Source organism: Topomyia yanbarensis, unplaced genomic scaffold, assembly GCF_030247195.1.
Source record: "Topomyia yanbarensis strain Yona2022 unplaced genomic scaffold, ASM3024719v1 HiC_scaffold_274, whole genome shotgun sequence".
NCBI classification, from domain to species: domain Eukaryota; kingdom Metazoa; phylum Arthropoda; class Insecta; order Diptera; family Culicidae; genus Topomyia; species Topomyia yanbarensis.
In genome coordinates, this window is record NW_026683464.1 from 3,669 (window position 1) to 30,818 (window position 27,150).

The 27,150-nt window shown below is 43.4% G+C and overlaps 3 protein-coding genes across 5 annotated transcripts; 1 reads left to right on the forward strand and 2 right to left on the reverse strand.

The window, feature by feature from the left end:
- Nucleotides 1-8,494: 8,494 nt before the first annotated feature.
- Nucleotides 8,495-11,649, reverse strand: LOC131695079 (exonuclease 3'-5' domain-containing protein 2-like). The gene is made up of 5 exons (XM_058983609.1): nt 10,837-11,649; nt 10,627-10,776; nt 9,974-10,302; nt 9,360-9,849; nt 8,495-9,296 (listed from the first exon to the last, which is right to left on the reverse strand). Exons 1-5 carry the CDS (start codon nt 11,502-11,504, stop codon nt 8,651-8,653), a joined length of 2,283 nt encoding a protein of 760 aa, XP_058839592.1. The 5' UTR covers nt 11,505-11,649; the 3' UTR covers nt 8,495-8,650.
- A 4,641-nt stretch (nt 11,650-16,290) lies between these two features.
- On the reverse strand, nt 16,291-17,303 carry LOC131695082 (uncharacterized). Its single transcript, XM_058983612.1, has one exon. It carries the CDS (start codon nt 17,162-17,164, stop codon nt 16,511-16,513), a length of 654 nt encoding a protein of 217 aa, XP_058839595.1. The 5' UTR covers nt 17,165-17,303; the 3' UTR covers nt 16,291-16,510.
- A 3,488-nt stretch (nt 17,304-20,791) lies between these two features.
- Nucleotides 20,792-25,797, forward strand: LOC131695078 (exonuclease 3'-5' domain-containing protein 2-like). 3 transcript variants are annotated; one of them, XR_009306594.1, is made up of 3 exons: nt 20,792-21,690; nt 21,746-24,552; nt 24,614-25,797. XR_009306594.1 is itself a non-coding variant. In XM_058983607.1 (2 exons), exon 2 carries the CDS (start codon nt 23,465-23,467, stop codon nt 24,500-24,502), a length of 1,038 nt encoding a protein of 345 aa, XP_058839590.1. In that variant the 5' UTR covers nt 20,792-21,690; nt 21,746-23,464; the 3' UTR covers nt 24,503-25,797. The 3 variants fall into 3 exon arrangements, 2 of the variants coding, with proteins under 2 accessions (XP_058839590.1, XP_058839591.1); XM_058983607.1 differs by having other exon boundaries at nt 21,746-25,797; XM_058983608.1 differs by lacking the exon at nt 24,614-25,797 and having other exon boundaries at nt 20,818-21,690; nt 21,746-22,100.
- Nucleotides 25,798-27,150: the final 1,353 nt, after the last annotated feature.

The window sequence follows — 27,150 nt, forward strand, 5'->3', positions numbered from 1 at the left end:
ACTTGTACGAGTTAGAACTGGGAAGGGAAAACTAATTACTGGCAAAACTGATATAGAGAATCTCACGATTTTTATCTTTTACCTATAAAACCACACCGAGGCGCGAGAAAAAAAAACTAAACTACTCCTGCCTCTTCTACGATCCAGAACAAAGTGAAAAATCAGATCTTTGGAGTCCTCAGTTTAAAGCATGAGTCATATCTTCGTGACCGGAACTACGCAATCGTTCACGAAATTACGCAAGTTTCCCCGAAGCGTTTTTGTATACGGCTTCAATTTCTTTTGAATATCCCCAGACCTCGATCCTCTACCACCAAATCCCGGGTGCTGCCGAATGGCTTTCAAAACCCAGAGACAAATAGTTTCCCCTCCACTATAGCTGATTCTGCGGTTAAAGGTCGCAGAAAGGGTTATCTCAAAAGCGTGGCGACGCCTGCGTCGCGACCACCCGCCAAAAGTAACTCGGCTCCAACCACGGCTGGATCCGGTGGGTGCTCAACCACTCATCTGACAGTTCATTCGAAGGAACTCCAACCAACCACTCACTCTCATTCACATTTCGGGAGAAATTACAGAAGCTTTTACCCATGCTGAGCGGACCAGTTTTTCGTGGGGCCGCTCGATATTATTTACATTCATATCGTAGTACTACAAGTTTAATAATCCAATGTGGTAAAGAGCTTTACGCTTACTCGCAGGCGAGCTGAGCTACTTGTGAGATTAATTTACCTGCTGTTTGTTTTTGTTTTTGTGGTGCTATGTTTCCCACTCTTCCAATTCTAATTCCCCCTTCCTCCTTCTCCTTTCGTTTCGCTCATGAAATGAGGAAAACACGGCAAGGCACAAATCCCGGGGAATGTGTCATTTGAGCCATTTCTCATTTTTATATTTATTTTGCAGCGTTTGGTGAGGCAACGAGAGCATAAGTCAGTCCAAGACCGATGATAGGGGGTAATGGCTGAATGGTCCTTGCATTCCGCAAAAATACCATGCGGAAGGCTCAGGGTTTGGGTTGGGGTAGGATTAAGGAATTTCTGTATGCTTGGCAAATAATTGCGCTACATAATGTGATGTAACGGTGAGTTGAACAGTACCATTGTTACCTGCTCAGAAACAAAAATAACATGTTTCTACATCTAACATTTGAATTTGTATTTTTTTATTATTTGACTTGGCGAGATCGCGAGCGTAGGTGTACGGGGATGATCGCGAAGGGCGCAAGTGTTTGTATGTTAACGTGTTTGTCGCGTGTGCCAGCGCGTATGTGACTTCGCGTGTATAAACTCGATTCTGTAACCGTGATGGTATTCGCACATTCACGTGTGTTCTTGATAGATCGCACGATCCGCGAATAGGATACTCACTTCCCCTGAGTTCCCATGTATCACTAGAGTTCCCGATCATTGTCACCATGGAACGTACAACACGTTATGTATAGTGGATATAAGCATTATTATTTTTTTGGTCCAACTGAATGTATAGACCTAGATTGCTAGAACCGAAGGTAGAGTCTTCCAGACGTGACCGATCCATGATCGCGTTTGTAAATTTATAAGTGCAATACGGTTCACTTTATCGGCAAGATGTTATTGTGTTTGGGAGATCGCGGGCGCAGGCATGCGTGGATGATCGAGATAGGCTGCCAAAGATCATCTGGTATATTGTCATCTTCGGGAGTCCTGGCATGGGGCAATTCAACTTTAAAGAGACCCAAACCAGGGCTCATCACCAAGCCCAGGACACCTCCAGGGAGAACTAGACCCTAAATCCATTTTGTACATTGTTTCAACCATGGCATAAGTGGGTAATAACGGTCGCTATGTTAAGTACTAAATTTTATCACAATGTAGCTTAACTAAAGAGGAAAAAGTCGTAGCCAAAATTTCTATGCGATATAATCACTAGCGGCCCCTATCGTTAAACAGATGTAGATGTATGTAGCTTGGTTCTACATGCCACTCTATGACTCTTCCAAAGTAGGTTAACAATTAAGTTTGTGTGGGAAAATATTTGGAAAAAATGCGTGATTATAGATTCTACCACCTGGTGGCATCATACGCACAAGATGAACTGAGTTGATCTGAAAATCTATTGGCAAATGACCCTATCATGCGCAAGATTGCCAATAGAAGCAAAATCCCGGACACCTTAAGTTAGAGTTACTAGCGTTTAAAGTGATAAACCATAATATCACAGAGAAGATTCGTATTTCAATCTAAAATTTCCATAAAAGAGGCATATTGTAATGACTATTGGAAAGATAGCAGGACATTTTAAAGCTATAAATGAAAGATATTGTGTGGTGTCCACCCTTGCTTTAGAAATACCTACAGTAGCATGTTGTCAGATATTTTAATGATAAAAATACATCACGTTTATTCGAAATATGAAACGTGTGTGCCAATGGGCTCATTACCCTTCGTACCTACAAAATGCTGAAATCATTTTGGCATGAGAATTCCACGCAGGCTCATAAGCAGCGCCCACGTTGTATCCAGCAGTGTTGAACTTAATCCGGAACTACCTTGCCCACTCACATTGCAGATCGTGTGTACGCGACTCGAACCTGTCGCATTTCTATACTCGTTCTTGTATACAAAGTTTCGAGTCAAACAGAGGTGCACACGAGCGTGGAGCGGTTACATGTGGTACTGACACCTGAAAGATTAGTACCCGGTTTGGCTGCGTGTGGATTAATGTCACCACTGCCCGTTGATCCATAGTGTCTACCGCCTGTCAATTTAATTATTTCAATTTTACCGATTTTCAATAGACTATTTTTATTGCAGAGATATTATTATTACCAATATGTAGTAAGGTGTTTCTTACTTCTTCTTTCTTCTTCTCCTTCAGATCGGAATTCTTCGTCGTACGATCGGCAAACTTATCCGGCAAAAGTTCAAACTCGTGCTGAAAATCATAGTCGGAATCCTTGTGCTTGTCAAAGTAGGATTTCGATAAATCTTCTTTTGAAATCGGCGGAATTACTGGTGGTTTGACACACACCAATTCAGCAGCGCATTGTTTTCTAAAATTACTCGACAGGATGTTCTTCGTCTTCTTCGCTTCTGTTTGGCTTGTTTGTGAAACAAAGCCCAAAAATGGCACAGCATATAAGGCTATATTGCCAGTTAATTTTCGTTTATAGTCCGATGGACTTTACTTTTTGTGACTAACCGACGATAAACTCGCAGCGCCACAAAATTGGTCCACCACAGCACGAGTAATTCGCCCAATCAAGGTGAAAAAAGCGAATTATCTAGCACTCGGTGAAAACCAACATGTCGACACGTTGAAATTTTCACCGGAAGTGCGACAGGATGTTGTAAGCTCAAATTTTTATTTTATTAATAAGAGCAAAAGGATACCAAGGATACCGATTGTTTATTAGTGGTTCGGAAATGAACGAAAACAGCACACTTTGATTTGGTAGCGTTGCCAGTTTCATTTTTTTTTCGTCATATCGTACCTGTCAAAACGAAACAGACGAATTGGGTTGTGTAATTTGTTTGTTCGGTGAGCCAAAAATTGATGACTCGTTTGTATGGGACCTTGGCGTATTTAATTTGCATTTGATTGAACGTAGTTGCTTCACTACTTTCCCCATGATTGTTGTAAACGAAATGATAGAGCTGTCATTTTTTTCTGTCCATAGCCTACTTGCATTCATCAACAATGTACCGGTTAACCGTCACCACAGACCGAGAAATAATTGTGATTGAAATGATTGTCAAGCTCCCACATTTACTTCTACGTCAGGAATAGGTCAGGGAAGCTACTTAGGGCTGTTGATGTTTCTGCTTTACTTCCATGAAGCATATTTAGTGCTGTAGATCCCTCTCCGGTCCTTCGCAGACGATCTCAAAATATTCCGTTTCATCCATGCAATCACAGAGAACAGACATAAAAAGCTAGAACAAACTTTCCCGAAAAACCTGTGTAAACATTTAAATGAAAATCACCATCGCATACGTGAATCACCATTGTATCCAAGTTTGCACACAAGTCCCATATAGCGATTGCTGGGCGATCGAAGCGCCGACCAGTGGCAAGTTGCTACTTGCTGGTGTCATTTCAAAGCGACAGTTTTATTTCTTACACAAGTTGAAAACTTTACTTGTATGTCAGTTCTCAGTGGTGCAATTGAGGATCCCCAAATATATCCGTAAAAGAGACCTTCGCTGATTGTGGTGTATCAAAAACTCGAATGACATTCTGACAGAGCTCAACTGCGTGTTGTCTACGGCTGATATCTTCGCGTATTCTTAGCGGTAGTTCTTGTAACTCGTCACACCTGTAAGACCGCTGTCCGACTTCCAATCACTAGTCGTTCACATTATGCCCCATACTAAGACCTCCAGGAATTGAGGTACCCTTAGGCGATGGCATGGCCACATTTCTTCGTGTTCGTAACTCCATTCTGAGCTAGTTGTGGGATTTACGTTTCGACTTCATCTCATCAGAATCCGACACTAAATTAGTGCCTGGACTAAGCTAGCGCCGAATTGACGCTAGCTCCAAAAATGAAAACAAGGATAGTCCATTCCGGCGTTGTCTATTGAGGTTAAAAGAAAACGTGGGAAACGAAGGCTAAGTAGAGACAATTAATACACGTCTGGACGCTAGTACGCTACATAAAAGAATGTATATTATAGTGCCCCAATATATATCATTTAACGTAAGCAGTGTTTCCTGAATGGCTTTCTGTCAGTTGTTGCGAGTCGAACCAGGGGTTTCAACACTCCTCCTCAACCCTGAGAGGCTTGATGCCAATCGCTACACGTAGTTGTCGTAATTTCACAGCTTGTAACGGTTTTATTAGTCGATCAGCTTCAATGTGCTCGGTCAGGCAATATTTCGGTAGCACGATGCCATCCCGAACCATATCTTTCAAAAAATTATATTTTGTGTTGATGTGTTTAGCCTTGCCACGTCTCACGGCTCTATCTCCTCAAGGTAACGTGCTGCAACTCTGGTTGTCTTCATTGACCAGGATCGAGCAAACCAGTTGCTCGCCAACGTTGAACATTAGTTATCTCCTACAGGCACTCGGCAAGGGCTACGTATTCAGCCTCGGTACTAGACAATGCCACGCATTTCTGTTTATGGCAGCCCCATCCGATGAGCCCACTGCCGTACTTAAAAACGAGCCCAGAGTTTGATATGCGATCGCTGGCATCACCTGCCAAGTCAGTGTCAACAAAACACTCAAGCTTCTGTCCGTCACCTCCGAGGTACTGTACGTTGTCTTTGAGGTAACGTAGTACCCGCTTGATTCCAATCCGCTTCGGATGGCTCTTTTACTCTTCTCCCAAGGATTGACGTGGTAATAGATACATTTGACTTACGCTTAAAGATCCATTTTGATCCGATGACCTTTCGATGTATCGAAGATTCCACGAGTTCCCATGTTCTGTTTTCACGATGAGATTGCATTTCTTCGTCCATCGCCGATTTCCACTCGACGCATTGTAGACCGGACAGACGGATACGATCTGCTGTTTTGTTTCGGATGTCAACACTCGATCCTTCACAACTCGCAGCCAATACATATCGCTTACTTTATTCGCGACCGCGACTTCTGTATTCCCGTGACCGAGCTTGCAACCGGTGTTGTCAAATACCCCCAGTCACCAAATTTTCTGGCAGAGACTGCTCTGTTAGATTTCTCTTGACAGCCCTGACAGATTTATGCGCGCATCCTGTCGGGTTAGTTGAACTAGTGCAAACTCAGTTTCGCTCGCGTTTTCTGGCAAATATTGACAGGAACCGAGCAAAATCCTGGCATTACGCGGAAAAAATCGTGCAAATATCCTGGCAATTCCTACCTGGTAGAATTTAGCACGAATCGAGCAAAACATCCGATAAAGATGTGGCAGGAAGCGTACAGAAATCTTGACCATACGTTCCTGGCTGGATTCTGGCTAAAAGTAGGCAGCATCGGTTAGTTTAACCGCTTCTGTCAGAAACGGTTGTTGCATTTGAGCGAATTCTTTGCCAGAAATCTCGCACAAATCGCTTAAAACTACTGGCAGAAACGCTGCCAGAATCAATTTCGCTTTGCTTAACTTTTGTTAACTTTCTGCTTGCCACGGTGACTGGGCCGCATTGACACCTTTTGACGCGAACTTGCCGATCGAAATCATATTTCTATACCGTTTATTCAAAACGTCATATCTAACAAATGTAAACAAACTGAGTTAATTATGCCAAATAGAAGCCAAGCATTGACTCTATCGTCCACAAATAATCGAGAAAAATAATAACTCTTTACCTAGGATAGGATCCGCCAGCTGGCTTCTTCTTATATTTTACTAATCCCTGTTGAAAACGACATACCCCACTCGACCAATGTTGCCAAAATATTTGTTTTGTTTCGGTCGTATATTTGTTCTGATTAAAATATTCTATATTATGTACCAATTTCATGCTTCTGGAAAAATCAAAGATTTAGTCTTTATATCCGCATTCAAACGATCGTAACGTCTTTTTCCATCGGATTACAGCAAAACAAAATAATATATATTCGTTGTTGGACATTACGAAAAATATCTTCATGCCTCTTCATTTTTGTAAGTTGCTTTCTGAGTCAAGCAACCTCTGCCACAAGAATAATCTTCTCTGTTCGGATTTATTTTAAATATTCTAAAACTACTTTTCTGCAAGGTTTAATTTTTGTTTTGGAGCAATGTATAGGTTTGTTCCAGTACTACATGTGATCGTTTCGGAGAAAACAGCAGTAGAAAATACACTCCTATTTACACCGATGATCGATTCAGTTGAAAACTGTAAAATTCAACTGTATCGATAATACCAAAGGAAGAACAAGAAGCGACTTCCGTGCTCCCTGTTTGCTCAGTACTTCCAATTTACTCGGTACTGGAACAAAGACAATTTTTACATGAAGTTCAAAATATTTTCATACTTACGCTACACAGCCTGTTGATTTCGAAAAGAGGCATTTCCGCATTATTCCGCACACAGAACAGAATCCATGAGATTTTTGTGATCCAACTGTCACAAATACTCAGACGAACACATACATAGATAGACATACGACTAGCACATAACCACAGAGAACAGACATCCATGATCGAACAAAAATATTTAAAAAACGTGTGTAAACATTTCAATTAATATACGATAAACACTAGCGCCGCCACACCAACATATCCCAACTATCTGTCAAATCCATTCCGGAACCGTTTCGAAATCCTGAATGGATTCAGTATGGAATCTTGCTCAAAGAAAACAACCGATTTCGACTCTATCGGTTGATGCATTTGAGCTGGATTTCATGCTGGAAGTCTGAACCGGTTCCGGACTAGTTCCCAGTGACCAAATTTTCTGGCAGAGACCGCTCTGCTAGATTTCTGAAAGTCTTGGTTTGGTAGCCCTGTCAGATTTCTGCGCGTATCCTTTCGGGTTAGTTGAGCTAGGGCGAACTCGGTTTCGCTCGCGTTTTCTGGCAAATTTTGACAGGAACCGAGCAAAACCCTGGCTTAACTCGGACATAAACTGTGCAAAGTTCCAGGCAATTCCTACCTGGTAGAATTTAGCACGAATCGGGCAAAACATATGACAAAGATGGGGCAGGAAGCGTGCTGAGATCTTGTCCGTACATTTCTAACTGGATTATGGATAAAAGTGAGCAGCATCGGTTGGTTTAACCGCTTCTGTCAGAAACGGTTGTTGCATTTGAGCGAATTCGTTGCCAGAATTCTCGCACAAATCGCGCAAAATGCTCGCAGAAACTCTGCCAGCATCAATTTCGCTTTGCTCAACTTTTGCTAACTTTCTGCTTGCCACGGTGACCTGGTTTGACTGGGTTGATGAATAACCGCTGTCAATTCTGTCGAACTCAGCCATAAAAACATGACGACAGTAGCGCACCTGGTTTGGATATCCCAACTACCTTCGAAACCGTTAGAGTTTTTGAGTACTTTATCTGAAAAATCATAGCATATTACCTTAGTTTGAATTTTTTCGCGGTGCTCCATTCCGGGTAATGAGAAGGCGGACACTTGGATTAGAATGATAATGACAAGGTGAAGTTTTTAAATATTTCTTCTCAGAAGACGCAATCCCAATGGTATCAACAAACCTTGGTCCAAGAGATTGGATGATGGCTAGGCCCATCTCCGGTGCATTGAGGTCGTGGAGAGCGGTCTCAGCGCTTGTGGTGGCGGTTATCGCGATATTAAACATGTTGTCTGGTCGTGCGCTAAGTTGTCGATCATATCCAAGTCAATTCGGGGATTGTATCAGTAGACAAACAAAAATTCCACCGGAGTTAGAAATTATTCTGAACAGTTCATACACATTTACTAGCGGAAAATGGATAACAGGCCTTATTGTTTCATAGTTGAAAAATATTGCTGTGCGAGGGCTAAACTGATAAGCCAAAATTTGTCTCGCCGGATGGACCGAAATCCAATAAGCCATACGCGCTCAATCCTATCAACCCGCAAAAAATAAAACCAAAGCCAAGTAATTGATCGGTCAAATGTAAAACTTTATTTGTAACAATTTGGTCAAGCAAGCGTAACACTATCCATAAACACGATTACCTGATAAAAGACAAATGCATTCGTATATAATTTTGCTTAATATTCTACAATTTCTTTCCCAACTCGCAAACGCACCTCATTTATCCCCACTGCGAACCTTTAGTGACCAGGGGAAGAGTACCATTCACGCTGGGCTCGTTAGCTTCCGCCTCCCAATCGTCGGTCGAGTTGAGCAGCGTCGTCGAAGGCTGCGACAGAGTCGAATCGGAATCATCCGAGTCATAGCTGGATTCTATCGAAGCAAAATCATTCACCGTTGCTTCCTGTTCACTTTCGTCTGGATCGTTGCTAGCAGTCAACGGTTGAGCCACCGTTTTGAACTGATCGGATATACCATTTCCAATGGTGGTGCTGCCAGATCCGCCGGCAGTAGCTGAATCGTACAGCGTTCCAGAATCGTCGTGGTTGGAATAAAATTCAGTATGATTATGGTTGGATTCAGTTGGATAATCAGAGCCAGCGATTGTTGCTGACTCTTCGTCTTGGTAGCTAGGAAAGTCTCGTGCAGTACTGTCATTGTCACTGTCTTGCTCCTGCTCACTAGATCGCAGAATGGATAATGGATCTGAGCTAATGGTTTGACTGTTGCTACTGCTGGTTAGGCTTATGTTATTGCTGCTAGTGCTGCCACTATGGGACGACGAACCATTTCTAACCGGTCGTTTTACACCTGCCACCAACAGGTCCTGCTCGTCGACACGGCCTTCATCTGCTCGGATTTCCAATCTGTAAATACAGAAAAAAAAACTTGTTGGTGAATTATACATTGATGCTTATTAAAAAGGGTACCTTTTAAAGTTATGTTCAACAGACCACAGTTCTGGCAAATGCTTGGGTTTCATTGTACGTAGAAAGTGTTGCCGCCACATTTTCTCCAGTTCGCTTAATCCTCCAGGTCGCTGTTTAAAGTGTTCTGCGACCTTTTCGCCATGCGCACAGTAATCATCGTTCGGAATCGCCACACTGATGTGCGCATAATGTTCTAGAAGCGCACTGGTTATTTCAGTACCCTTCGGAACTAACTTCTGCACCTTCCGCTCTAGACTTTTCTTCCGTTCTGCGGGAATTTTCTCCGAACAGTACAACAGAGCGCGGGCCGCTTTACGCAGATCGGCTATGTTGTCGACGCGAATTTCTTTCGGATTCTCACGTGTAGAGTAAGGAGCCATGCACAGCGAAGCCAGCTTGAGGCGCATATTTTCGTCAAACATGTTGCTAGTCCGGTGGCACGGGGCGCAAAGTAGCAGGACATCGTGGGAGCTATGTTCTTTCATTACCACTGAAATAGGAGTAAACAAAATGTACATATTGGCTTGCACGATTAGTTCAACAAGAACTAGGCGTCCTCGTCGTATGACAATCTGTCCTTCACGATGCGAACTGTTTTCTATCTGACAACTCACATGGGAAATGTTTCCGATAATCTCGCGGAACTACGTTCTTACGAATGTAGGAATCTCTGGCACCGCAAACCACACATCTGTTCTCTTTTGCGGTCTGATAGTACCGACCAACTTCGCCAACGGCACGTCCCTTCGGTTCGAACGTCAGTCGAATCGTATAGGTTGGTTGATCGGTAACGATTTCCGCTAGGCCCTTCATGACGTACCATTCTGCCTTTTTGCGATCACACGTACATAAAACATCGCCATCCGGGGCCTGCATCAGGCAGTTGTCGTACAACGGCTTTGCTCGGGTGGCCATCGAGCGCTTGATTACGGTGGCGTTGGGTCTGTAAAAGAGAAAAATGACGATTTAAAGCTTGGTTTGTACCATGACAAGAATTATTCCAGACATATTTGAGGATCTGCATGGAATACTGGCCATTTAAAGAAATGTACTTAAATTAGGATTTTAATATATTGGAGAACTTTAATTCGCTACTTTTAAACAACTTATATTTGTACTTGAAAACTTCAAACTGTGCCAATGTTTTTAAGAACCGCTAAAGTTTCGATCATCGCTGCACCTGCAAGTTTGTAAACTCTTTTTAACTGAAATGAGCCGATTCACACAGATAATAAAACTGTTAAAACTTAAAAAACAACCGACTTACCCATTAGGTCCACCAAGTAGCTTGTTCCTACCCTTACCGGTGCTATTGCGGTTACTGGGACTGGGCTTATCTGTGAATCGCTGGTCCATGAAACAATCCACTTCCTTGATTACCATCTCTAACCAGTCCTTTCGTGAAGTCAGCAGTCCACTAGAATATTCGAACTCGGTTATTGCTGCAAACACTCTTCCCGCAGCAGAGGACACTCACCGTGGAACCAGCCGCTTAGCGAACCGTTCGAACAGTTCCACCGCCACATGCGCATCGTTTGCTGCGTACGTAATCTGCCGCTCGCTTAATTCCACGTTCTCCCAGTTGGACGCTCTAACACGCCAGTGCTTATCCATCGTTACACCCAACGTCTTTTCAGCCAAACGGGCCAAACCGTAAGGTCCCGGAAAGCCACCCTTCTCCGCCAGGTGACGTAAATCCAGTGCGCTTGCTACCTTCAAATTGTAGTCAACCTTCAGCAGCTTTGCATCCTCGACCGGACCGACACCGACTTTTAGAATACTAGCATCATTCAGAAGGTCACCCAACTCCGACGGAATCCGTCTCATCTCGCACAGTCGAAACAGAGCGCACAGTCCACGGTGCGATGCTAGCTGCAAGAGGGCCACAGGGTGGCGCTTGCCTTGCTCACTTACCCATTCACAATCCAGTCCGAGTATTCGATACTCCTGGCAGTGCGTTCGCAGCGTATCAACTATGCGTTTGCATTCCTCAGCATTTGTTATTATCTGAATCGTTTGGTTGTAAAATGGATCCGTAAACTTTCGGAACAATCGTTTCCTGTTAATCGCTACGTAAAGTGCGCCGACACCCGCTGCAACGATGAACGCTGCCGAAGCGATTTTCTCACGTTCAGAGAGGGGCATGGTTTTTTGTTTTCGTTACTGTACAATTCAATTTATTCATAAAACACACACAAAAGACAACAAACAGAATATTTTGAACAATATTAGGTAATATATTTAGGAAACAAAATGCTTCCACTGAGTTTCAGCTTAAAATCGTAAATAAAACATGATACCGTCATATGACGTTTCAAGAGTGCGTTCAATAATTCTTTTTTTTTGTGCTGTCATTTGACGTACCGAGGCCCATATTACTGGCTCGAATCAAAACTCGTCGAAATGTCAATTGACGATAGGTTCATGGCTGGATTAGAGTCTGTGGTATTATAGAGTCCCGTACAGAGAAATGCGCAATACTGCCTAAAATGATCCCCTCTTCTTTGTTCCTGGCACCCACAGTTTTTGCTGTAACTTTGAGTGACTTCACCCGAGTTTAACAGTGGAGTGAATTGAAAATCTACTGTTTCGTGGCTTATAGCGCTTTATTCATAATACTATTTCATGTAATTTATTTTACATTGTTACAAAAAAGTATAATAAACTGAATACAGTGTCTTGTTTCGGCGATTGAAATATTTCGCCATGATATTATTTCTCTCAACACTAATACTTTTCTTGCATGTTCTCCGAAAGAAGAAAGTTTATTTTGCACGATAGGTAGCCATCTGACTGTTCGATAGGTAGATTTGTCTTCACTCTGTGCGTGCCTTTATATAACATAAACAACGCCTTTGGGCTGGATGTTGTTGGCTTGAATCAAAACTTGTCTGTCGAAAGTAAACAAAGCTCATTTCATATCGTCAACCTGGCGCCCAGGTGGTGAAATCGTTAGAATTTAACGGAGTGCTGGAGCGTTGCAGAAAATTTTTATTTCCAGATTAAATTTTACTAAACTACCAGTTTAACTCAGCCGGAATGCTGGCTGGTTCTAATTGGGTCATTAAGCTATATATATAGTCTTCCGTTCCATTCGATAAATTTTAGGTCCAATATAGATAATATAACATTATTTCAAAAAAAATTTCGTTGTAATACGTAAAAACGATTTTTTTTAAATAAATCTTATGCAAACTTGGCAACCATACATACCCAGCAAACCATTAAGCACTAAAGTAAGCAGCATATCAACGATATAAGAGCTGTCCAATGTTTATAAGCTTTATATGGGCTTCACAAATGTTTATAAGCTGTATATCAGCTTTGCAAATGTTTATCAGTTTTATACAAGTTTTGCGAATGTTTATAATGTTTTACGAACATTAAGCATTAAAATAGACCGTATACGGGTATATGAAGCTATACTTTAGAGCCTAAAACCCTGTAGTTGTAATCCGTAAGCAGTAGTCAGCGATGCCGTTATAATGCCGTTAATGGTTGACATTTCTATTAATCTAAAACAAAGAAGTCGAAATCAAAGCAAATATGATATGGCGCACTTTGTAAGTACAAGAAAAAGTTTCGGAGATTTGTCACAAACAAATTAAAGGGAACCAAATCTTTGAGTCATAAAATAATAGGAAACTGTGATGAATAAATTTTAGTTTAGGGTAGGAAGAGAGGTAATTTGAAAAATAAAATATTACCAAAACCATGCTTCTGTTCGTCAGTAAGTGAAATCAACTTCTAATCAAAACAAAAATCGTTCGATTTAAGAACGACAAATACCATTCATATAACCAAATGCCCAAATGGTCCAAAAAGCAAGCGCACTGGAACAACTTAATTCCCATTGCTTCTAAAAGCATAAGTTTGAGCCTGGATCAAACGCTGTATTGAAAAAAGTCAAACACATGGGGCAGATTCATGAAAGATAGAATGAAAGAAAAACAACTTTTCCTCCATTTTCATTTTGCTTTGTTTTTGTTTTTTTTTCAACCAGTAGGTTCTACCCACTACACAATTTGTTTTGACATTCCTCCATAGGCGCGGTGGAAAAGTAAGGCTGTATATCAGCCGAATATTTCGCCAAAAGTGGCTTTTGAACAGCACTGATGTACAATATGATGCCTATAAGCTCAGTTATCCTTGTTCCATACGGGGCTATAGAACCGAATTGATGCCATTTTTACGGTTTAGTGGTTACTTGGGTAGGAAAACTGCGCTTGTTTACATCTGACCTATCAAGACAACACCCAAAATGAAAAAAAAAACTATATGCATTGGATGGTGTTTATGTCAAATAAAAATAACCCTGCGGGAAAACCGCATGTGTTAATTTTTTTCTGACAGGGCATCATTTGTCGTGAAATTCGATATGTCAAATGCTTCTGATAGTGTCATATTCAGACTGTCAACATATTTCTTTGTTTTAAATTTCAATATTATTTTCACGTTTCCTGAGTTGGAAAAAAACATTGTTGCAATCACGAAAATCAGCTTTATCGATGCATGTAATAAAAAAAGATTTTTTTTTTCCGCATTTAATGACCCAATTCGTTCCACCGACCCGCCGTCGGAAGCAAGCGAACCTGTGATCCACTCGTTTGCCTGGCTTACTCTAACCAAATACAAATATGTCAATACGGAATGCTTTGATAATTTTTCGAGGACACATTTTATAACCCAGGTACAGCGATAAAGGTACACTGTCAGAGTGACAGCATACTTTGAGGAAATAGCGCCAAACTAGCAACACAGATTTTGCTTTGCTGTTATGTTTGAAAATTTTCAACATTTAATTTCGATTGTGTTTTGATTTCCTCCAAATCTTCGGACCAAGAATTTATATTTCGGGTACCATCACTAGTACGGAGCAGATTTCCTCCAGAAGTGTAATTGTATAGACTCACGTTTAGCGGAAAGGCACCAACTTTGGAAGTTCACCTTGCGAAAAACGTATAAGAATTTCCGAAAGTCTGCGAGACGCGTTTGAACAGTTTTCTACACATGAATTTAAACTTTTTTTTAATGCAAACATAAGTCTAAGTTATAACAGTTAAGATAGTGTCAGCGAGCCTATCGCGTGAAGCCGCAGGAACGGTTACCAATCACGAAGTCCTCAGTATCTAGCTGTTTCCGCAAAACGATAGGCCATACTGCAAACTATCTTTCAGAACTCTCCCGCTTAAGCGCCAGTATAGTTCAATGATGTACTGCGGGGGAGCATGTGTTTACCAGCCCGGCTAAATCTCTCAGGGCAGGTCACGAACTACTACAACTAACTCCAACTACAGGAAAATGAATTTGCAATCCAAAAAACCCAATCGATTGCCTGGATTGTAAAACGAGGACTATTGATATCTACAACGGTTTATTTTCTTTTAGCTAAACAATTTAACCCTTTCACTTATTTCTAGTTGGGTCTGACTTGTTTGTTTCCGACGTTTATGTTGTTAGCCAGTTCCATTGCTATCCAAGTAAGGCTATTCGAACATGGGTTTCTTCGAGTTCCATTTTCGATTAACCAACATTGATGAAATATGCTGAAAGATACATGAAATTCAAACAAACGCCATAGGATCAGATGGCATTCCCATCTCGTTCATCAAGCTGCTCTGTCCGTTCGTTCTCCCGCTGCTGTGCCACCTTTTCAACACAATAATCACCAAAAACACCTTTCCATCTACGTGGAAAAAAGCAATAATTACACCAATACCTAAGACCTCTAATCCCATCCAACCTAAGGACTTCCGTCCAATCAGTGTCCTGCCAGCAATATCAAAGATTCTGGAGAAAATATTGCTTTCTCAAATAACTGAACACCTCGAGAGTACCAACCCACCATTATTAGCAAATCATCAATCTGGGTACAGGAAAGGCTACAGCACGACAACAGCACTGACGAAAGTAACCCACGATATTTTCTGCAGTTTTGACAGCAACCACTGCACCGTCATGGTGCTGGTACACTTCTCGCTGGCTTTTAACTGCGTGAATCACCGTATACTAAAGGCCAAATTACGCAACGAATTTCATTTCTCGCAAGCTGCCCGCAGCCTTGTTTCGTCGTTCCTTTAACAGCGCAGCCAATCGGTTCGCATCGGAAACGATTCCTCACCTAGCCGCACGATCCCCGATGGAATACCGCAAGGTTCTTGTTTAAGCGCGTTGCTGTTCAGCTTCTATATAAATAGCCTACCAGCAGCACTAAAGTCTAATTACCAACTTTACGCCGATGACCTTCAGATTTATATCTCTGGACCTGTAGCTGAAATAGACAGACTTATAGCCAATATTAATGAAGACCTTGCTACGATAGTCCGCTGGGCTAAAACAAACTGCCTCTCTCCCAAGAGAACATTGACTCCTTCCGAGATCGTGTCGTCCGGTACGACGAGACAAGTACTAAAAACGCGATTTCCAACAATGATCGAGCTTTGAAATGATCCGTACATCTTTAAGCGCGTGCCATTAATTCCAAGTATATCTCCAGGCGGTACGTTCAGGGAATAGTTAAAATCAGATGGCAACATTGAACCTTTGATCAGACTTACCGGGGATCCGAGATCCAAAAGTACGTCAAACGTACTGCATCGAGTGCCAAAGAGAATCATTACTGTTCGACGACTTCCTTCGTCCTCTTTTAAGATGTAAGGCTCTGTGGTGATGATTGTGTCCTTAGCTGGACCACTTTCTTGCATAAACCTAACTTGCGGCGCCTCAAGCGTTGGTTTCGGTGTTATAGGTGTTGTCGTAGCGGCGCAGTCTGCATCGAGATGACCCACTTTTCCACATTTAGCACAACGAGGTTTTTTCTGGGGTAGCGGACACTTCGCTGATAGATGTCCTTTTTCGTTACAGTTGAAGCATCGTTGAACTGGGGTCTGCTCGTCGCTTTGTTCTTCCGTATTATCCTTCTGTTCATTGTTCTTCAATGATGATGTCTTGACGACATCCTTCCGTTGGACATTATACCGTGTATTGACAACAGCTCTCAAGCGAAGATAACGTTGTAAACAAGCGATGAGCCCGTCCACTGTATACAGTTCTTTTGACATCAGGTGCTCTTGTAGTTTGTCATCGTCGATGTTTCGAATGACGTAAGAAATGACAGCTTCCTCTGATAGGCGACCTTCTTTCGCAATGCGCTACATGTCGTATACATAGCTTTCTTCGTCTTCGCCTTTCATTCGTATGCGTTTCGCCATTTGAAAGTGTACATCGGCTTCATTCAAACGGCTAGGGAATGCTCGGCAAATTGACGTCTTGAAGCGTTCCCATGAAAGTGTCGCTTCCTCTTGTGCATCAAACCACTTTCTTGCTGTTCCTGTCAATCTTGAATGTGCATAATGTAAACAAGATCGAGCTGACCATCCATACACAATTGCGTATCCTTCGATTTTGTTGATCCAGCCGGTGCTACTTCCGTCTTTGCCATTGAATGGTGGTATCAATCGTTCGACCTCCAGCGGGTGAAGGAAAGTTTCATGAATCGGGTGACGCGAACGGACATTACGTTTCTCATTTGCGCCCGAGGCGGCGGTTGCACGTGAAGAAATGCTGGCAAAAGCGTCACTGGTATCGGAATCCGTTTCCATATCTCTGTAGTCGAATACTCTGACGTTGGAAGGAATCGGTTGACGTCCACTGTCGGAAATGTTCTCCTCTTTCACATTAACTAATTGTGGCACATAATTCGTTGTTGCCGTAACGGTAGCAGTGAGCCAGGGAGTCTTTTTCTTCGTACGTCGAACGGTTCGCCGTCCAACGGTGGTTGCATCAGTTTCGTCAAAAGATGACATGGTGGCGTAGTCCCACTATGGCGGCTGAGCACGTTCCGGAAAATTGCAAAATTCGAGTGAAAATCTTTTTCTGCCGAAAATCACGATTTTCCTAAATCGCGGTGATCCCACTTCTGATCTGAAGCCTTAATTATCGGATAGGCTGAAGTTTGTTGCGGTTCTTAAAAAAAAGAATTCAATTACACCCGACAACGTGTATTACGTGCGTTATCTTTATTTTCTGTATTGAATATGATAACAATAGTGGCAAAGATAGTCGTGCCGGATGTGTAGCTGAATATGTGTGCTATGAAGTATGATGTGATGGTTTAGCTGTGTAGTTCTAGAAATGAAGGCCCGAGTAAAAAAGAAAATTCCAACTGCTACATACCCATGTATTTTATTCAACCATGGGATGTGCAAAGATGTACGTTATTGCTTCGGGCTGCCTTGTTATCTACATTATTGCTACCGAAAGTAGTTGCAACCTATTCTCGTTGGCAGTTTTTTAAAGTTGTTTAGGAAGCTGCAAACTGATATCGTGGAAGATTAACCGTTGATGACGGTACGGCCTGCGACCCATCTACAATGAACAATTTCATTGATTGCCAAAATCGACCCCGTTCTTATCCGCCGAGGATTGCTTTTAGATGATGCATACGTGCATTTACTTGGGCAGAATGGTTCGGTCGAAATAAATGCATTTCTTATAGTATTCAAGAGTAACTACTACTTCAGCGACGTCATGCTGTATCAGAATTGTTGCAACAGATTATTGAGGGCACTTTGTGGGTTGGTTTACATATTCGATCGCAGCATAAGAAGCTGTCAGAGTTGAAACCGAGACTCCTAGAAAACCGTCATCCTTATTCTTGTTCATGACGAACGCGAGATTCGTTCGAATCTCGCATTCGTCCTAACCAAGAATAAGGGTTCTTGTCACATAAATAAGTGGTTCACAAGCTACCTTTCAAAATAAAATAAAGGATAACGACTACTTCATATATGATTCCAAATTTGTTCTTCAGTTTATTTCAATGTTCATACTATATTTTTGCTCGAAAACGTAAAACTACGTTTCGTGCTCTTAATTTGAAAGACGTGAGTAAACCGGTTTCATGACCCATATGGGTCCGGTTTCATATTGTGGCAGAACTTTCAAATTGGATACAATACTGTGTCGTTTACGGATCATTCCACTAAACCTTTCGAAATAACTCATTCATTGTAGATGAACATTTATTGTTTAAAAACTATTGCTGTGCTGATATTTATCGCCTCATTCGTACGTTTCGTTTGGTAAAAGGAAGCAGAGAAGCATTCTCACATGGTGAGCTGGAACCGTATAGTTCGAGAAGATAAAGGGTAATAATTTTTCTGGGAATATTAATGTTTATTATTGTTTTGTGTTTTTTATCATTTTCGTTTCAAATTCCATGCGATATTTTTATTCGAAAATTTTGCACTAAATCAGTTCCTCAAACCGTTTCACGCTAGACTTTCCTCTTTTGTAGATGATATCATTGCATGATGCCTACGTTAATTTTTTTCCAAGAGAAACAGCGTCCCCGGCTCGAGCATATTGAAGCCTTGGTATGCAATTTCAGATGTTGAAAACTCACTTCGAAAACGCTTTTAGAACCATCCGTAGCAAACAATACTGCATGTTGCACAAAATTTGTCGATGTGCATTTTTTAAAAGTTATTCGAATAAGTAAACGATCTTAAGTTACTATAACAAATCGTGAAAACTGAAAAGAACATCACGAATAAAAATGATTTAAATGTAATAACACGTATGCATTCCACTTACATTTGAATGATCTTTCCGAGCATCTGTTTTATTTCGTTGCAGTTTTACCATTGCGTTAATAGATTAATTGCATTAACAGCGTTTTTGTTCACTTAGGGCATGTTCAGGAGCGTTTTATTTTGTATAGGAGTTTCAAAGTAGAACTGGAACTGAAACATTCACATCCCAAGCAGAGCGTTTTTTTTATTATCTCGAACAGTTTTGTTTCAAAATTTAAAACTGTTATACGACTCCGTTCTATTTGTTGCTGATTTCAAAACACGTTTAGAACTGTGTTTTAAATACATGCAAAGTTTTCAGCACATACACTTAGACCCGATAGACTGGGGAAAAATAAATTTGAATGCAGTAACGCTGAAGGAATGGCGAGACATGAAGTTTAAACTGAATAGAACATCCGCTACAGCTGCTGCTGGGGACAGCAAGTTCTAGTTTTAAAATTTTCAGTTTTATATAATAGAACTGTCAAAATTATGAATCTAGAACTGAAACACTTCTGAACATGCTCTAAGTTGTTTGGGGTATACTCAAAATTGGGTAAATTCAACTTAAATTTAAGTAAATTAAACTCAAGGTTGAGTTATTACTTTTGCCGTAGTTAAATGGAAACTACCTTCAGCACGGTTTACCTAATTTTACTTCCTGCACGATACCACGAGATTGAGTCAAAAGTACTGAATTTTAGGTAGTTTTTCGGTGGCGTGTAGGCTGGATGTTGTTGGCTCGAATCAAAACTTGTCGAAAGTAAAGTTCATTTCATATCGTCAACCTGGCGCCCAGGTGGTGAAATCGTTAGAATGCAACGGGGTGCTGTAGCGTTGCCAGAAAATTTTAATGTCCAGATTAAATTTTACTAAACTTCCCATTTAAGCTCAGCCGGAATGCTGGCTGATTCTAATTCATATTCCGGCGCCGGTTACACAACCGATTCTAGTTAGAATGTTTAAGGGGTACCATTTCGATGCGGCTTAGCCGCATAAACGAGGCCTAGGAACCGAAGCGGCGCAGAGCCTCTGAGGATCCGCCGGGAGAGGTGGTCACCGACTAGCCGTCGGAAGCAAGCGAACCTGTGATCCACTCGTTTGCCCGGCGTACTCAAACATAGGGGCTATCCCAGTTTAAGTCCGACTGAGCGGTAGCGAAGTCGGACAGCACGCCCAAAAGCGATGTGGCGTAGCCACATTGGGTGGTGGACACAAAATAAAATTGGCAACGCTAGTAAAATGTAAACACTCCGGATGAACCTATCTTCAATTGACATTTCGACGAGTTTTGATTCGAGCCAATAATATGGGCCCATGAACCTATCGTCAATTAACATGTCGACGATTTTTGATTCGAGCCAATAATAGGGACCCGCCAAAATTTACTTTTTTTCTCTCCGCGTGTCTTTATATTTAAACATCGTTGGTTTTGAATCAGAGATGCCAGATTTGCAGACAAGTCTGCAAATTGGCAAACTTTTAATTTAAGCTGCAGATTTCTCGACAAACATATGATTACGGCCTAAAAGCCAACTGTCACAATCCACTTTGAATGGAAATTCCGGACAAACCGTTACACGCCAATCACAGATGTTGGCAGTAAACGAAAGAGACAAGTTTTCTCTTTCATAAACTGTTGTGAACTGTGTTCGACTAGTAACGGTTTGTCTGGAATTTTCATTCAAAGTGGATTTTGACAGTTGGCTTTTAGGCCGTAATCATATGTTTGTCGAGATTTTTTCGATGACGCAGATATTTGCAGATTTTTTAGTTTGGTTGCAGATATTTGCAGATTTTTTAGTTTGGTTGCAGATATATACAAAATTTTGAATATAAAGGCTTTTGGTTACACTAGCTTTCCTGACATTTAAAAGTACCTGGCATCTCTGCATATCACTTTTTTCGTTCTCTTCCAACTTGGGGTTGCAAAGACCCCATTTTGTTTCTTATTCACATAAATAATTTAATATTGTTTGAAATTTTCTTCGTTTTATGATTAAATCTGATTGTACACTAGCTGTAGGAAAAATCATGTCCCAATCATCACAACGCGAAAATCAAGTCGCTTCGGCAGTGCTCGCAACCGCAGCGGTCGCTGGTGCAATTTACGGCTTCAAAAAATTGTTCGAGAGTTTTGCAGGTCCGAGTCCACTTCCTAACCAAGTGACAGATCCACTTCCTAATCAAACGACAAACTCACTTCCTAACCAAACGATCCAGATAGTAACAAATTCCAATGAATGCGTACGCGCAGTTAATACCTTACGAGCGCATTGCCAGGAACAGCGAATTCTTGGGTTCGATTGTGAGTGGGTAAGCGATCAAGGCGAGCACCACCCTGTGGCCCTCATGCAGTTAGCATCGCATCGTGGATTCTGCGCCCTGTTTCGACTGTTCGAGATGTGGCCTGTTCCAGCACAACTGCGCGATCTTTTGGATGATCCAAGTATTCTGAAAGTCGGTGTCGCTCCGGACGAGGATGCAAAGTTATTGAAGACTGATTACAATTTGACGGTAGCAAGCATACTGGATATACGACACCTGGCGAAGAAGATTGATTTTCCGCCGCCATACGGGTTGGGTGATTTGGCTGAAAATGCGTTGGGGTTCACGATGGATAAAGACTGGCGTATCAGGGCGTCTAACTGGGAGAGATCGGAATTAACTGATCGGCAGATTAAGTATGCAGCAAACGATGCACATGTAGCGGTGGAACTGTTTGAAGTATTTGCTAAACGGTTGGTTGCACGGTGGGTATTCGCTGTTAGAGAAGAGTTGAGCACAATAACAGTTTGAATATTTCAGAGGAATGTTGACTTCACGAAGAGACTGGCTAGAGAAGGTGATAGAGGAAATAAATTTTTACATCGATCAGCCATTTCGGGCTACAACACACCTAATGGACAAGGCTAGAACAAAAAATTAATTAAACCTTTAAATGCGCAACATTGCGAAAAACTTCTTAGAATAATCGTAGTAACGTATTGAAACTAATATAGAGAATTTTTACGAAATTTACAGCAAAAATCTATTTGCGCCTTTTTGGGTTAAAACCAGTGTAAACATTCAAGTTATGCGTTTTTCCTATATTTAATCATATTTTTACTAATATTTTAATTTACATTTCTGATTCAATATATTGGGTGTTCGGTTACAAGTATGTAATGACTTTTCATCCAGTACCCTCTCGTACGCTGCCTGCATTGACGGTAGTTGCAAACATCGTCAAGCAAGAAGTGATATAGTGCTAAGTATGACCACAACACATTAGTATTTTCAACTGCGGAGATGGGCACTCGACCCGCAGCAGGAAGTGCCCCAAATTTGCAGAGGAGGAACAGATCACCAAGATCAGAATCGACAAAAACTTGACTTTCTCTGAGGCTAGAGCTCTAGTAACTAAACGGCAACAAGGCCCTAGCTACGCGAGCATTGCCGAAGGAAACACCAAGGATGACGGACGGGACACAGTAATAGCCCATTTACAAAAGGAGTTAGCAACTCTAAAGGAAAGCATGGTCCAAGAGAAAAGCAAAGATCGGACAATTAATTACCTGAAAGAACAATGCGCCAAACAACAAAAACAGCGGCCTCTGCAGAAATAGCAAAACTGCGTAATGCTGTCACCGAGCTCCACCGAAAGTCGTCTATTCACTCCCGTGAGAACACTCCCTCTGACGATACTGCTTCCACGGGAACAAAGCCCAAGAAAGGAAAGTTCATCAAACCAGCCCCCGTAACCGTAACACCCGTTGGTCTGTCCAACCAAGCAGAGCTTAGGAGATCCAACCGCCAGAAAGAGAAAGACACTAGGAAGACCAACACTGACAAATCTAGAATCCCCAACCCCAAAACTATCCCCGACATAACACTGCCTTCGCCTATCATGGACTCTTCCATGTCCTGGTCACGCTCCAGCTCATCAATATCACTCAACACGCTATGTCAAGACTTTGACGTTGACTACTCGAACCTCATCTCTGAATAAACCCAACAACACTCAATCCAGCAAGCAGAAAACAACAATAGCAACAGCATTCAACAGTCGAAACCAAACAAACAATCCTCCCGCGTCGACTCTGACCGGGGACATTCCGGGTTCTCCCGATACACCCCCTGCGGCTGTCGGCGCGGGCCCGGGTTTTACCCAGGCAAGTACCTCCAGACTAAATCCAACAGCCAACAACCGACTGCCCCCAAATCTTTTCAGCCAATATCCGCCAGGCGGCACTCCGCCGCCAACCATCGAAACAGAGCAACAATCCGTCACCTGACCCGTTGCTTTGGCTAAGAGCAAATAAATCTAATAAAGAATCGACCCCCAATAGACTGGACCACAGCCACACCAACATTCGGCTCCGCAACCTAAGCCCTGTCGCCGGTTGCTCCTGGCACCCAGTTCATGTCCGCTACAGGAGCAGCGATATGAACGCTGGAAATCGCTACAACTACACCGCATTTACAGAATCCGTGCACACGAAATCATAATGGGACAGCACGAACAACAAAACCTGCACACCGTACATGAAAAAAGACCCTTTCCCTGCGTCGCCCCCGACTCGGGAAGTTCCGGAGATACTCGATGAGTCCCGGACGGTTGCCGGCGCGGGGAACCCGGGGCCTTCCCGGGTAAGTTCCAACAGTACTGATACTCGATCGGAACCATCTGTCGCACCTTATCTTCCTTCAGGGTCCAGTACAAAACCAGCCACACTAACGTCAAAGCTCAAAGTCCACGAAGAAACCATCAGACCTGAAGACGGTAACAACAAAACCTGCTCACCGCGCAGCAAAAAAAGCTCCCTCTCCGTGTCGCCCCCGACTCGAGAAGTGCCGGAGTCATCCGATGAGTCCCCAACGGTTGCCGGCACGGGGAACCCGGGGCCCTCCCGGGTAAGTTCCTACAACCTCAGAACCCATCTGAACCCAACTGCTGTTGCCTCTACCTTTTCTCCAGAAACACCAACGACAGGCCAAAGACCCTCTGAACGCACACCCGCGGCGGACTCGTCACCACTCGTACCTCTAATTTCCACACGACCCATACAAATGGTATCTAGCAGAAGTCCGACCAGGAATCGCTCCAGCACCAGTCCAACCCCACTACCCGACGGAACAAACTGCACACTGGCAATCCAATGGAACACCAACGGCCTAAGAGCAAACCTAGGAGACCTCCAACGCATCATTGCCCGCTCTGCGCCCATCTGTCTTGCCATCCAAGAGACACACATAAATCACACGGATCCATCACCTTGGTTCAGTTACCGTTACATTTGGGAATCAGCCAAAGGGTCGAACATCTACCAGACGGTCGTTCTAGGAACCAGAGCTGACCTGCCGTCTGAGCCGGTAAAATTTGACACCGACCTCATTGTAGTGGGAAGAAAAATCAACTTTCCCATAAGTTGCACAGTAGCGTCTATTTGCATCCCTCAGGAAGTCAGTAACGTGGGAAATAAATTGCGGAATCTCTTCAAGCAACTACACACCCCCTTCCTATTAATGGGTTACTTTAACGCCCACAGCGTGGGGTTCCAAAAGGTGTTTCCATCGCGGTAATGCCATCATCGAGGCCATTGAAGAGAGCAACGCGGTAACGTTAAATGACGGTAGTATCACCTTCCTCCGGGGCCGATCCACATCCGACTTAGACTTAACCATATGTTCTAGATCCATTGCTGGAGCCTGCGGATGGTCGGTTCTCGCCGATACTGGAAACAGCGATCACTTCGCAATCGTAGTCTCCTCTGACCGGATGCCCCCCTCTACGTTGCGGCGTCGTCGTTGGCTCTATGATCGGGCGGAGTGGCTCACATACGAAGATAACGTATCGGATGCACTCGATCGAGACCGGGATTATCCACCAAACGAGCTTGTAATGGTAATGACACAGGCTGCAAAACTATGCATTCCCCGAACCAGCGGAGCACCACCAAAACGAGCGGTTCATTGGTGGAACCCAGAAGTAGCGAGGGCAATCAAAGAACGACGAAAAGCCTTCGAAATCTTAAAAATATCCCCCTTGACCATCATCGATGGGATGAGGGATCAGCGGATTTTCGTCGCCTCAGGAACCAGGCCAGGCGGGCCATCGAGAAAGCCAAGGAGGCCAGCTGGGCATCTTTCCTAGACGGGATCAGCTCCGATTCGTCGACTGCGGATCTGTGGAGAAGAGTCAATGCCCTAAGCGGCAAAAGAAGGCTTCGCACTAACGGTCAACGGTACCACTACAGTTGAGCCCTCTGAAATTGCTAATGCAATCGGTCAACACTTCGCCCTTCTTTCTGGGGACTCCTCCCTCCCACCTGCCTTCCTGAGAACGAAGAGGACAATAGAAGCCACCCCTACAACATTCAGATAGCCAGGATTACAACAAACCTTTCTCAGGAGTAGAACTGGCCACTGCACTGAGTACTGCAAAGGGCAACTCAGCGGGACTCGACAACGTTGGTTATCCCCTGTTAAGGCATTTACCCCCGGTTGGCAAGCGAGCACTCCTAAACGGATTCAACAGGATATGGGAAGACGGATCCTTCCCAGACAGCTGGAGAACCGCTCTCATGATTCCCATTCCGAAGAAATGCGAGGGAACCAGGAGCCCGAACGACTTCCGACCCATCAGCCTTCTCCCCTGTATTGGGAAGACGATGGAAAGAATGGTAAACAGACGCCTGATAACATTCTCGAGGAACAGGAGCTTCTCGACCATCGACAGTTCGCATTCCGTAAGGGACTCGGCACAGGAATTCATCTAGGCTGCCTCGGTGAAACAGTAAGTGACGCCATAGCCAACGACCTGCATGCGGACATTGCCATTCTTGATCTCGCCAAGGCATACAACACGGTATGGCGTGAAGGAGTACTTCGCCAGCTGCACCAATGGGGTGTTAGCGGAAACCTTGGCTGCTTCCTCAAGCAGTACCTCAGTGACCGAAGTTTCAGGGTGGGCATTGGAGGTAAGCAATCGAACCTGTTTCGGGAAGCTAACGGCGTCCCCCAAGGGTCGGCCTTGGCAGTCGCACTATTCTTGGTCAGCATGAATTCCCTTTTTGCCACGCTTCCGAAAGGTATATACGTGTTTGTCTACGCCGACGATATAATACTTATTGCTATCGGAAAAACAATTGGTTGCACAAGACTGAAGCTACAGGCAGCCGTGAATGCTGTCGGCCGGTGGGCTGACTCAGTCGGTTTCAGTATCTCAGCCACAAAATGCGCTATTGCGCACTGCTGCAATTCCCATCATGTAGCCACCGGCAGGCCAGTCAAACTTGCCGGAACGGTAATTCCTTTCCGGAAGGAACCTAAAATTCTTGGTGTGACTATCGACCGGAAGATGACTTTTCTCCCGCACTTCCGGTAGGTGAAAAAGGACTGCGAAAGTAGAAAACGACTAATTCGCACCATCAGCTCGCGTCATACTTGGAGTTTTCTAACGGTATTATCAACATCTCAATTGGGAGGGATAAGTAGATATCTTGTCACCGTTGTATCACGGAGCAGTCCGACTGGCTTCGAATCTACTGCCCAGCACCGCTGCCCAAGCCGCCTGCGTCGAAACCGGAGTACTTCCCTGCCGATGGGCACTGGCGGTAGCTGTCCTGAAACGAGCCGTTGGATTCCTAGAGAAAACATCTGGTGATGGATGTCACCTTCTACAGACAGCCAAGGACATCTATACCACATTTACCAATACCCCTCTCCCTACAATCGCACAGCTGCATCGGGTTCGCAACCGCGCCTGGCATGAGCGTGGCCCAAGCTTAAACTGCAGCCTGGCTGTATCCGCCATCCGCTAAATTCCTTCAAATGGTTGAACGCAAATACCCTAATCATCTGCACATTTACACTGACGGCTCGAAACTTAGCGAGGGCGTGGGGGCGGGTGTGAGCGGAATTGGAGACCCTCTGTTTGCTCAGTATTCTCCGCAGAAGCAGCCGCCATCGCCATAGCCAAAACCAAGAAACCTGAAGATACTCCGGCTGTGATTTTCTCCGATTCCCTCTCTGTCATCAAAGCACTGGAATCGGGGGAATCCAAGCACACCTACGTTCAAGCTATAGAACAATCCTGCGACCCGTTTACTACCATATGCTGGGTTTCCGGGCACAGTGGAATTCGCGGTAACGAAGAGGCTGACTGGCCGCTCTCGGCCGCCATTCATGCGCTCTGTTTTCCAAAGAGGTCCCATCGTCTGATGTTATTA